We start from the raw sequence: 12328 nt of genomic DNA, 5'->3' as shown, positions 1-12328 counted from the left end.
GCGAAGGTTGCAGTGAGCTGAGATCACACCACTGCACTCCAGCCTGGGTAACAAGAGTGAAATTCCATCTCAATAAATAAAAAATGAAATAAAGTAAAATTATTACTGCTATGTTAGGGCTTAAGTCTGATGTTTTATTTTTTATTTGTTCTCTTTTTCATTTCTCTGTTTCACTTTCTTGCCTTCCTGTTGGTTACCTGAACATTTTTAATCTTTTTAATTTCCTTTTTTCATTTTTTCAAATTACATCTCACCCAAGGTTACCTGAACATTTTTTAGAATTCTATTTTTATTAAAAAAAAGTTTTTGAGTATATTGCTTTGTATATAGTTTTCTTAGTGGTTGCTCTAGGTATAACAATATACATACAACAAACTGGTATCAATGTTCTACTACTGTTTTTTTCTCTAGAGATGGGGTCTCACTGTGTTGCTCAGGCTGGTCTCAAACTCTGGGCTCAAGTGATCCTACTATCTTCAGCCTCCTGAGTAGCTGGGGCTACAGGTGCACACCACCACACCCAGCTATGTTTTACTACTTTGAGTGACCTACTGGATGGAACCTTACTTCCATTTAGGATCCTTTATTTTCTCCCTACTTTAATTTTTTTTAAAGACAGAGTCTTGCTCTGTTGTCTAGGTCGGAATGTAGTGGTGCAATCTCGGCTCACTGCAACCTCTGCCTTCTAGGTTCAAGTGATTCTCATGCCTCAGCCAACCGAGCAGCTGGGATTACAGGTGTGCACTACCATGCCTGGCTAATTTTTCTTTTTATCTTTAGTAGAGATGGGGTTTTGTCATGTTGCCCAGGCTGGTCTCGAACTCCTGGCCTCAAGTGATCCACCCACCTTGGTCTCCAAAAGTGCTGGGATTACAGGTGTGAGCCACCGCGCCCAGCCTTAAGATATGTCTTAAGTGTTTCCTCTTCACAGATTAAGCACTACATCAGATAGTATTACAATTTGTGCTTCATATATGATTTATGATTTTAAAAAATTCATGAGGAGATAAGTCTATTATGTTTCCTTTTTTTTTTTTTTTTTTGGAGACCCAGTTTCGCTCTTGTTGCCCAGGCTGGAGTGCAATGCCATGATCTTGGCTTACCACAATCTCTGCCTCCTGGCTTCAAGCGATTCTCTTGCCTCAGCCTTCCTGAGTAGCTGGGATTACAGGCATGAGCCACCATGCCCGGCTAATTTTGTATTTTTAGCAGAGATGGAGTTTCTCCATGTTGGCCAGGCTGGTCTCGAACTCCCGACCTCAGATGATCCGCCTGCCTCAGCCTCCCAAAGTGCTGGGATTACAGACATGAGCCACCATACCTGGCTATTTCCATATTTTTACCCATTCCATTGTTGTTCTTTTATTTTCTGAAATTCCAAGCCGCCTTCTGTTACCATAACTTATCTTTTTTTTTATCTTTAGCCATTCTCTAAGGGTATATCTACTAGCAACAAATTCCTAGTTTTCCTTTATCTAAAAATGTCTTTATTTATTTCCCCTTCATTCCTGATGGATTGTTTTACCAAATAACTTGCAGTTGACAGTTCTTTTGACACTTGAAAAATATGCCACTTCTTTCTGCACTCCCCAGTTTCTGATAAGAAACAGGCTGTCATTTAAATTGCTGTTTCCTCAGCACCATAAGGAAGGTTAAAAAAGAAAATTGCTGTTTCCCTAATGCATCATATCTCTTTGCTTGTTTTTAAAATATTTTTGTCTTTAGTTTATAAAAGTTTAATTATGAAAAGTCATGGCATGGATTTCTTCGCATTTATTCTATTTGGTATTTGTTTAGTTGCTTGAATCTATAAATTTTGCCTTTTGTCAAATTTGGGAAGTTTGTAGTCATTATTTCTTTGAACAGTTGTTCAGCCTTGCATTCTTGCTCCTCTCCTGCGATTCTGATGATACATATGTTAGATCTTTTGTTATTGTCCCATGGGTTTGAAGATATATTTTTTCCTTGTAGACCATTTTTTCCTCTGTTGTTCAGATTGAATAAATCCTATTGATCTGTCCCCAACTTCACTGATTCTGTCCTCTGTTATCTGCAGTCTGCTGCTGAGCCCATATAAGGTTTTAATTACTGTATTTTTCATATCAACAATTAACATTTGGTTCTTTTTATGTAACTTCTATTTCTTTGCTGAGGGTTTTAGTTTTCATTTGTTTCAAGAGAATTCATAATTGCTTGTTAAAGTACTTTTATGATGGCTGCTTTAAAATTCTAATTTTGTACTTTAGCATGCAATCATCCTGTTTATATTGTTTATATTTAGTCTACAGGTTATGACTGTAGTTCTGATGACAATTTGGTTTCTAGAGTCCTTGCAATGCAATTATGGCCTATTGTGTTCTGGTTCTGCTAAGGTTCTAACTAATCCCTTTTGGTACTGCCTGAAAGGGCTGTAGGGACTTACCTGGGCCACCCAGTGTCAGCACATAGGGGCTGAGTGATGCTGGAACCATAGACTAGACACAGCTTCCTCTGGACTGCTCTCTGGCTGCCTGGGACAGGCAGACCTCCTGTTTGATCTCTGCTGGGGTTGCTGGGAGCAGGAAACACCTACCTTGGGGGCTTTCTCCTGCTAAGGGGAAGGAAGTAGAGGTTTTGAAACCTACGAAAGTCTCCTGCCACTGGGTAGAGGATTACAAGACACTAGGGCTATAGAAGCCACTGGTGCTGTTACCTGGTAGGGGACAGGGGACAGGCCTCCCTGCAGTTGCTGGTGATGTGGGTGGATCGGGCCTACAGCTTCTGCTGAGTGTGGAGTGGACAACAGGAAGGCCCTTATGGGCTGCACTGACACTGTACCTGCAGGGAGACTGAGCCCACTATTGGGGATGGGTAGTGAAATAGGGCTCACCACTAGGTCTTTGCTGTTTTTTTTTCTTTCTTGCTTTTTTGGCAATAGAGAACAGATTTTATTTGTTTTCTTTTTTTTTTTTTTTTCAGTCTATGCTTGTTGTTAATTCAAGGTTACAGGCCTCTCTAGTGCCCAGCCAGGGATATGCAGGAGACAAAAAGAAAACCCAGGGGATGGGTGCAGTGGCTCACGCCTGTAATACCAGTACTTTGGGAGGTTAAGCAAGGAGGATCACTTGAGGTCAAGAGGTCGAGGCCAGACTGGGCAACAGAGCAAGACCCTATCTCTACCACTAATCAATCAATCAACTGATCAATCCCAGGGAATTCACTGCACTGTCATTCCTCAAGTCCTGAGATCCCTACCAGGTTTGCCTTCTTTCTACCTCAAATTCTTTTATGGAATTATCTTCAATTATTTCCAGAGTATTTAGTTGTATTTATAGGGAAGGAGCAGAAAACAATGAGTTGATACCATCTTGTCTTGGTAGGAGGTTTTCTTAATGAAGAGCACTTTGTACTTTTTGATGTTTGAACCATATGTACTTAGAGTCAAAAACTGAGCATTTTTATAGTTTTAAAATGTAACGGGAAAAAACCATAGCCAACAACTGCGCAAATTTGGTAACGCCTTTGTTCTACAGCAAGCTCAAAGAAGATCTTATTTGTGTAACTAGCTGCCATTGGCCCCAGACCCGATAAATATTTTTCAATAAGTTCAGCATTTTCAGTAAACAACATGAATACTTCATAAAGTTGCATTGTCTATGATATAGGCATGCAGTAACTCAACCTGTACAAATAAATGTAACTGCACATAAGCAGAAACTGCTTTCTCTCTCCCAGATGGTAGCTCTCAACAAACTCCCTCCCTTGTCTCATGGATATATCAGGCAACTTCTTTTTTGTTGTTTGTTCTGAGACCTGATCTTGGTCTATCTCCCAGGCTGGAGCACAGTGGCACGATCTTGGTTCACTGTAGCCTCGTCCTTTTGGGCTTGAGCGATCCTCCCACCTCAGCCTCCCAAGTAGTTGGGACTATAGGTACGTGCTGTCATGCCCACCTGAGTTTTGTATTTTTTCTTAGAGATGGGTTTTTTGCCATGTTGCCCAGGCTGGTTTCAAACTCCTGGTTTCAAGTAATCTGCCTGCCAAGGCCTCCCAAAGTGCTGAGATTACAGGCATGAGCCACCAAGCCCAGCTATCAGGCAATTTCTAGAGACCACAATCTACATATCCCCAGAGTTTCACAAAAGAATGTGTGAAGTGGGCCAGGCGCGGTGGCTCACACCTGTAATCCCAGCACTTTGGGAGGCCAAGGCAGGCGGATCACAAAGTCAGGAGATCCAGACCGTCCTGGCTAACACAGTGAAATCCCGTCTCTACTAAAAATACAAAATAAAAATTAGCTGGGCGTGGTGGCGGGTGCCTATAGTCCCAGCTACTTGGGAGGCTGAGGCCAAGGAATGGCATGAACCCGGCAGGCGGAGCTTGCAGTAAGCGGAGATCGTGCCACTGCACTCCAGTCTAGGCGACAAAGCGAGACTCCATCTCAAAAAAACAAAACAAAACAAAACAAAAGTGTGTGAAGTGGAACTCATTAACTCCTTCACTGAACTGTGCTCTTCTGTTGGGTCTTTCTATTACCTATACTACCACCAGCTGGGAAAACCAGCCTCACATCACAGCATGACTGTCAATTCCTTTTTCTCACACACCACCCACATTCCAGTTTCACTTTATCTTCACCTGTTATATTTCCCCTCTCATGTCCTCAGTGTTTCATCTACCACTACCTGAATCAAATTTCCCTAACAGGATTGTCTGCCTTCAACTCTTGGTCTTCCAGTTCATCACACTTACTGACAGCAAGTCAGTCTACCTAAAGCTGACCTGGAGCTACCTTATCTGCTGTCATAGGCAGTCACCACAGTTTCAGAACATGGTAGTAAGCTTTAAACTTTTCAGTGGGACATTTGAAGCTTAGCAAGACTGGATTCCAAACAACTTTCTAGAATTTTCTCCCATTATTTCTTGCCACATATGTAAAGATGGCTTTGGAATATTTCCTTAACCTATCCTCTCTTCTCTAGAGAAGCCTCAAGATGAATGAAGCGGGTGGGTCTAAATGACTCAGATTGGTTAAGAAGGCTATGGGACCTGGTATACAGTTGACTGGACCAAGCTGAGCCAATAAGATATAATTATTCAGTCACTGTCAGTACAGACAAAGACATGGAAATTACAGTCATGCAACATTGGAACCCTGACATATATGGTGGTAACAAAGCTGGCCACGGAGCTCAAACCATGGCAACCCAATGCTATTCTGTCCTGGGCAGAAAGAGTCACAAGGGAAGCAAAAAGAGATGACAGAGGAAATACAGATTTTTAAAGGGAAGAGAATGGAGCACATGTGCAGGGAGAAGCAGAAGTCCCAAGAGAGATATACACAATGGTGGCAGCCTGGCCACATTCCCTATGACTAGATGCCCTGAGATTCCTCCATTGTTCTTTTACCTAACATGAGCTGTCTAGGCTTCATACCTTTGCTTATATGAGTTCCCTTGCCTGGAAGGCTTTCCCTCTGCATTGTTTGACATGCCAGGGTTCCAAGGCCCACCTCAAATGTGACTTCCTCCAAAATGTTTTCACGATTCACAACCCTCCCACTGCCTCTTAGCCCTCCAACTGGATCGAAAGTTACTTGAGGATAAGGACAATTTCCAGTGCCTAGACAGTGAATGCAAATGGTAGGCATGTTAAATGAAACAATCTTCATATGAAAGTTGCTTGAGGATAAGGACAATTTCCAGCTCCTAGATAGTGAATGCAAATGGTAGGCATGTTAAATGAAACAATCTTCATATAAAAGTTTTACCTACAGAGTGGTTAACAGAGTCAGCATTTAAACTTTTATCAGGGTGAATGGATCAGTGGATTTGTCAGTCATCTGAAATTTTTTTCTATTAGCACAAACTTCTGTTAGTGTGAATTAGAAAGAACTTGTTCTGAAACAAAGTCTTCACTCATGATCACCTAGAAGGTATGTGGTACTGAACAAAGCACCTGGGGATCAACAAAAAGATGACAAAGTCCTGTCCAGGAGGAGCTTACAGTTCTGTCACAGCTAGAAGGAAGCAACAGCATGGGACACCTGAATGCTTGTGATCCTGGAGTCATAAGAAATCAAAGAGGAACTATTAAACTTCTCTGCCTCCATAAAAAAACATGTTTATCTCCATAAAAAAACAGAAACCCAAAACATCTGTATGTCTTCTACTTACCACTCCTCTAGAAAATACCATTTCTTACTTTCAAAGAAAAAAAGTAAAACTTTATAAAAATGTACTGAGAGTAATAAATATTAGAGAAAACAGGTCCCAGGAAACAAGACTATTTTTTTTTAAACAAGCAAAACACATGTTTTAAATCCCCATTTACAAGCTCCTGAATTATGGCCCTTTGTGCTCAAACTGGACTCAGAAAAACGCAAGCTTTTTCAGACCACCACAGTAACAGCTGTGGGGGGATGGGAGATGGGGAAGAAAAGGGCCAGGAAGAAAGACACAAAAGGCAGTCACAAAGACCGCAACATTTAGCTGTTTATTAGGTTGCAAGTCTCTCCTCCTCTCCCCGTTTTCTCTTTCTTCTTTTTCTCCCCACAAATCCTCTCAAAACACACACAAAAAGAGAACACTAGAAGCAAGATTGGGTCAAACATGAAGAACACAGAAAGAATATTAAACAGCTAGCTTTAAAGGGTTCTTTTTCAGTTTGAACAAAAGTAAAACGTTCTCAGAAGCAAAACAGAAAACAGAGCTTCCACCCAGATCGTGCAACTTAATGAGAGGAGGTTAGTGCTGATAAACCCATTGTGAATCTATACAAAGTGACAGATTTTCAAGCAAGGAAATCAATCATTTGCGATTGGAGGATTTAGAGCTCAGGAATCATCTGGTTCAAACCAACCGGGAGCTGAGGGCTGGGTGGATGGGGGATGGGTTGGACAGGGTGACATGAGGTCAAGAAAGGGGCTCTAGTTTTTATGCCCACCATTCTCTGACCCCATTCCACCCCGAACCCACCTACTCAATTCACACTATCTGTCATGCTAGCAAGACATTCGGCTTGACCCTGCAAGATTCACTTTGTTCTCTTTCTTGCCTCACTCCCAGCAAGCTTCTAACACAAGGGAATTAAGCTTTCCCCAGGCAGTCACAGAACCAGGCTGTAAAAAGCTGCTTAGTGCTCTGCTGGTAATCTGTCACTTTGGTTCCTTCCTTGCTGTCTGCTTGTTCCCAATGGAGGCAAAATTTAGAAACATACCATCACGTGGGGGCTCTTCACACAGAAACGATGGAGTGCTCTGGGTTGCAGTGACCTCAATTTCTTTCTTCCCTGCCAGAGCTCTCTGTCCTGGCTGTTTCTCTCCTCGCTGGCAGACCTGGGAGCATGAATCAATTCTAGTTTCACTAATATCTTCCTGCCCTTTTTCCTTGCTGCTTCCTTCAGGAATCTGCTCCAGCTTACTATGGAGATATAATCCAGCAGTGCCGAGTTCCTTTTTCCCAGAGTTGCTGCTGCTGTTGCTGAAGTGGGCCAATTCTTCTCTCTTCTTGGCCACTGGTTCCTCGCAGATGAAAGGAGGTATCTCTTTAGTAGACACGATAGGCAGTTTCCCAGGGCTCAATTTGTAGCTAGCTGTCTGTTCCTCACCCACAGTCATGGAGCGCTTCATAGCAGGAGCTCCCAGTTTCCCAGGCATAGGACTAGACATTGGGCTACTAGGGGGAGGCAGCAGGCCAGAAGAAGGCTCTTCTCGGGCAGGGAGTTCAGGGTACTTATCTGCAAGGTTGACAGCTGGGGGAACTGAGAGGTGAGAACATTCAGACAGGGCCCTGCGCACTGTCTTCTTCTGCTGGGGGGCTTGGTTGAGCACAGCTTCCTCCTCGGTAGAACTCAATTTCTCCAACTCTTTATCATGGTCTCTGATGTGAGAGCTTGCATTCAAATGTTCCTGGGTGAACACCATAGTGATTGGCGGAATGGTGGTGGGTGAATGCTCAATAATGGGGGCTGGGTGGGCTAGAGACACCAGGAGTGGGGACTCACATTTCAGCTGCTCAGAGTTATTTACCACCCCAATCACTGGGCAGCCAGGGATGATGCTATTCTTCATCTCTCCCGGAGTTGCTTCCCTTGAGCCCAGAGGGCCTTGAGCCACTGGATGAAAGTTGGGGTTCCAAACACTGGTTTCCTGCTCCTTAGCATACCTGCTAGGGACGTCAGCAGCCCCAGGGAAATCTAGATCTGACTGGCTCTTGGTCTCTAGTCCATTCTTCCCTGCCACCTTCCCCTGAACTGGAATGGTTTTGTTTTTGTCTGGCCCCTCTATGAGTCCCAGATGGAACTCGGAGGTCTTCTGGTGTACCGAGTTCCCCTCCAAGGGATGGTAGGTCTCTGAAATCACATACCTGCTCTCAAGGTGACCCGAGGCTGCTTGATAGTCCGTGTCCTGCACTTCAATGCTGAGCTCTTTGTCTAGCTTCCCCTCAAAAAAGCAGAGCTTATTCTGCTCCAGGAAGCTGGCATTCTTCACAAGCCCATCTTTCGGTTGCCCGTCCATGCTGACATTCAGCCCAATTTCATTCAGTTTGCCCTCTGTCCTCTGCCATTCGAATCCGGCTTGACTGATTTCTTTTGGGGAGTCCATTCGGCACTCCGCAGGCTTACTCTTACTGAGCTGACCGTACGCGGCAGTGAGAGAGGCTGTCTGCTTGTCTGAGAGCGACATCGTCTCTTCCACTGCTCTCCCTGCTTTCGCTCCTGGAGCTCTAATACCACCTACGATCACACAGAGCTTGCAGTGACATCACACCAATTCCCCAGTATTCATGACAAAATTCACCTCTCCCTCAATGCCCCTCTCTCCTCAAGCAGTTGGGTATTAAATGTACTTACAAATGTGAAAGAAAGAAAGAAAGGAAGGAAGAATGAATGAAAGAGAAAGAAAGAACCTGCTGCTTTCTGCACAATGAAGTGCTACTGTTAATCTGAGAATGTAATTTCCTGTGAACTAGCACTCTGTTTAGATCTGCAATTTAAAACACGGTACGGTGCCAATCCAAGCACTAAGGATAGTAATTATTTTGGCTTTCACTGATATAGATATGTGTATACCCACACACTCTCTTATCTGATATCATGCCCACCCTTCCACATTCACCCACTCAGAAAACTGTTTTAAAAATAACCGAGACTCATTTGCCAATCCCCAGCTATAACCCCCGAAGAAGAATCCAGGAAATTGTTCAAAATAGGACTAAAAAAAAAAAAAAGCCCTACACCTTAACATAGTATTAAAATTACAGGCATTCATTCTCAGAGGAAGAGTGGGTTTGCTGTCATAGCAACTCATCAAATTCACTTGAAAGCTGACTTGAGTGGGGTCCCTAAACCCAGAAGAGCTCCATCCATAGCTCTGCATAATGGAAGAGTTTAATAAAGGGTTCATTTAAAGACTTCAGTGATCAGGGCTTTGGGGATAGGTATTCTAATTATAAGAAATTTGTGTGACAACAAACGCCTGATGCATTTACGCCTGTCCCTGTCCCCACTTGGTTCCTTGGATGAGGCTGGGTTGCTCCCTCCACTACCAGCTACCAGCCCTGCTCTTTCCAGCCTAATGATCTGTTAGGTGTCATGTGAACACACTGGGGGCAGTTCATCTTTCTCTGACCTCCAGACTTAGGGACTCTAACAATTGTAGCTTGGAGTTTTCCCCACCCACCAGAGCCTACTGCCATTTAACTCAGCATGGTCCTTTGCTGCCCTGGGCTTTGAGCTCACAAATTATATATTCAAGCTGAAGGACCCATAAAACAAAATTGTGGGAAAAAAATTATACTGTAAGAACAGGCCATGCTCTTACTTTGAACAAAGCTGATTTTTCTTGTCTAGCTGTAAGTTACTGTCTTGCACTAACATAGCATATTGGAAATATTCTATCAGAAATCCAAGAGAAGTCTTTTTCCAAGATGAAGAAAAGATTTAGATTGCTTTTTTTTTTTTTTTTTTTTAAAGGCCATTTGCCATAAACTGCAATGATTTGATTACAGTTTTTAAATGCCTTTGGAAAAAAGGGCAAATTAAGACTGTTCTTTGGTCTATAAAATGTAAAGAAATTACCAAGGTCCACACAGGAAAGCTTGCTAAACTGTAGCCTCTGTCCCCAATAACTCACCTTCTCTATTCATACCACTCAAGTTCCCAACAAGAGTGCAGGGATCAACCATATATCCTGTTTGCATTACCTTTAGTACCTGACACAGGGCTACATTCATGATCATGAGTGGCAACGTTGCAATGCTGAAAAAAAAATATAAATTTCCATTTACCTCTGTCCTGAACATGAACTGAGCCTCATATACATTTCTTCCCCTTGATCTTGACCTGCTTAGTAGCAATACATGACAAAGCACGATACAGATTAATTGGCAAGGAACCTGGTTTCTATACTCTATGGCAAAGATGTTGCTGAGGAAAAGGAAGTGAGGTATAACAAAATGAAGAATGCCAGGAGAATCATGATTCTAATTAGTAACAAGAAAAAATATGAGGCAAGATTGGATACAGAAAGGCCGTGGTAACAGAACACGGCTGAATTATCGCTTTCTTATCTTTTTTATACATATAATTGAATAATCTAATTAAGTATGTACAATACGTGATGAAAATTATGAAAGTCTGGAGGTGGCTGGGTGCCATGGCCCACACCTGTAATCCCAGCACTTTGGGAGGCTGAGGTGGGCAGAATGCTTGAGCCCAGGAGTCTGAGACCAGCCTGGGCAGCATGGCAAAACCCTGTCTCTACAAAAAGTACAAAAAATTAGGTGGGCATGGTGACACAAAATTGTGGTCCCAGCTACTCAGAAGGCTGAGGTGGGAGAATTGCCTGGGCCCAGTAAGTCAAGGCTGCAGTGGGCCGTGATCACATCACTGCACTCCAGCCTGGGTGAGAGGAAACCCTGTCCAAAAAAAAAAAAGGTCTAGGGGTGGGGAAGATATTGTTGCAATACAGTGCGAATATGCCAGAGGAAAACTCTGGAAAATACCTTAGAAATCAGGTAAGCTTCAATAACCCCATTCTCTCAAAACTAGTCACCCCCTACAAATGACACACACGTATACATCCTCAATTTACTGACATGGTGGGGAAAAAATTAATTTGGCTTTGAGTCAGAAGGCCAGATTTTAAAATCTGTGTCACTTAATAGTTAAAGAGTCTTAGAAATTCATTTAACTGCTCTTAGCTTCAGTTTCTTCCTCTATAAAAGGAGGGGAATCTTTAAGGTGCTCTCGGATTCCATTTTACCACTTTCACATCTGAAGTTGAAACAGACATTCAAGGAATCACAGGCCTGCTGCTATGTCCAACTCACAATGTGATTTCAACTTGGGGTTCCACTAGGCAGTACGTTCAGTAACCTTTCTGTCTCATGCGAGGGTGCAGCCTATTGGCAGAGGCATGACTGGGTGTGGTGGATGCTGCAGCATGTCTGAAGAAAGTGGTAGTTGGCCCTTATATTCTGAAGAAGCGGAAAATACCAAGGCAAAGAACAAGCATAGAAACTTGTTCCTTATAGCCAAATTATTTTTAGTTCTGGCTAGCCTACCCAGACTCACTTCACCAGATCCTCCCTGCCCAACAGCTAAGGCAATAAGTAAAATTACAGGTCTCTGCTACCTTCAGGTATCACATATTCTGCCTCAGTAATTCTATCCACAAACAGCAGACTGCAAAAAGTGAACCAGCCAAAAGACCAAGAGCAGAAACCAGAAGAATGAAGCTAGCCAGGCACAAACGAGTGCATATTCCAGACTACAGTTCATACTGTGTAGATCAGAAATGTGGTCAACCTGAAAAAATATAATTATGAGGTCCACATCTAGCAACTAGGCCAAGCACTGGCTTCATAGTTACAAGGCTCAGGAGACAGAGAGTTGAAAGAGGCAATCTGGGGAAGGGGGCGGTCAGGGCCAAGAAGTTCAAGCCCATAGAAGGGGCGAGTACCCAAGACATCATGCCAGCCAGATGCTCAGGCATACAGATAAGCTTGGTGGTCACCCAGGGGTCTGAGTACAACAAAACACATAGCCGTGAGAATTGAGGGAATATATATAAAAAGCATTTGACAAAGTAGTTAAAACACAGAAATACATAATGTATCTACTGATGCTAGCTTTAAAAAAACAACCAAGAAGGCCAGGCACGGTGGCTCATGCCTGTAATCCCAGTTCTTTGGGAGGCCGAGGCAGGCGGATTGCCTGAGGTTGGGAGTTCAAGACCAGCCTGAACAACATGGAGAAACTCCGTGTCTACTAAAAATATAAAATTAGCTGGGTGTGGTGGCGCATGCCTGTAACCCCAGCTACTCGGGAGGCTGAGACAGGAGAA

The 12328-nt window shown here is 43.2% G+C and overlaps 1 protein-coding gene across 2 annotated transcripts in view; it reads right to left on the bottom strand.

Moving 5' to 3' along the window:
- The window catches only part of MAP4 (microtubule-associated protein 4), a 277944-nt gene that overhangs the window by 39076 nt on the left and 226540 nt on the right, over positions 1-12328 (bottom strand). Inside the window, exon 1 of one of the 2 annotated variants that reach the window (XM_011981024.1) lies at positions 7198-9186. The exons of the other annotated variant lie outside the window; for it this stretch is intronic. Within the exon in view, the coding sequence (XP_011836414.1) occupies positions 7198-8665 (1468 nt within the window). The 5' untranslated portion in view covers positions 8666-9186. Of the gene's footprint in view, positions 1-7197; positions 9187-12328 lie in introns of those variants that run through there. 2 annotated transcript variants of the gene reach the window in all.

The sequence above is a fragment of the Mandrillus leucophaeus genome, unplaced genomic scaffold (genome assembly GCF_000951045.1).
Source record: "Mandrillus leucophaeus isolate KB7577 unplaced genomic scaffold, Mleu.le_1.0 Scaffold22, whole genome shotgun sequence".
Lineage (NCBI taxonomy): Eukaryota > Metazoa > Chordata > Mammalia > Primates > Cercopithecidae > Mandrillus > Mandrillus leucophaeus.
This window is presented reverse-complemented; position numbering and strand designations above follow the sequence as displayed.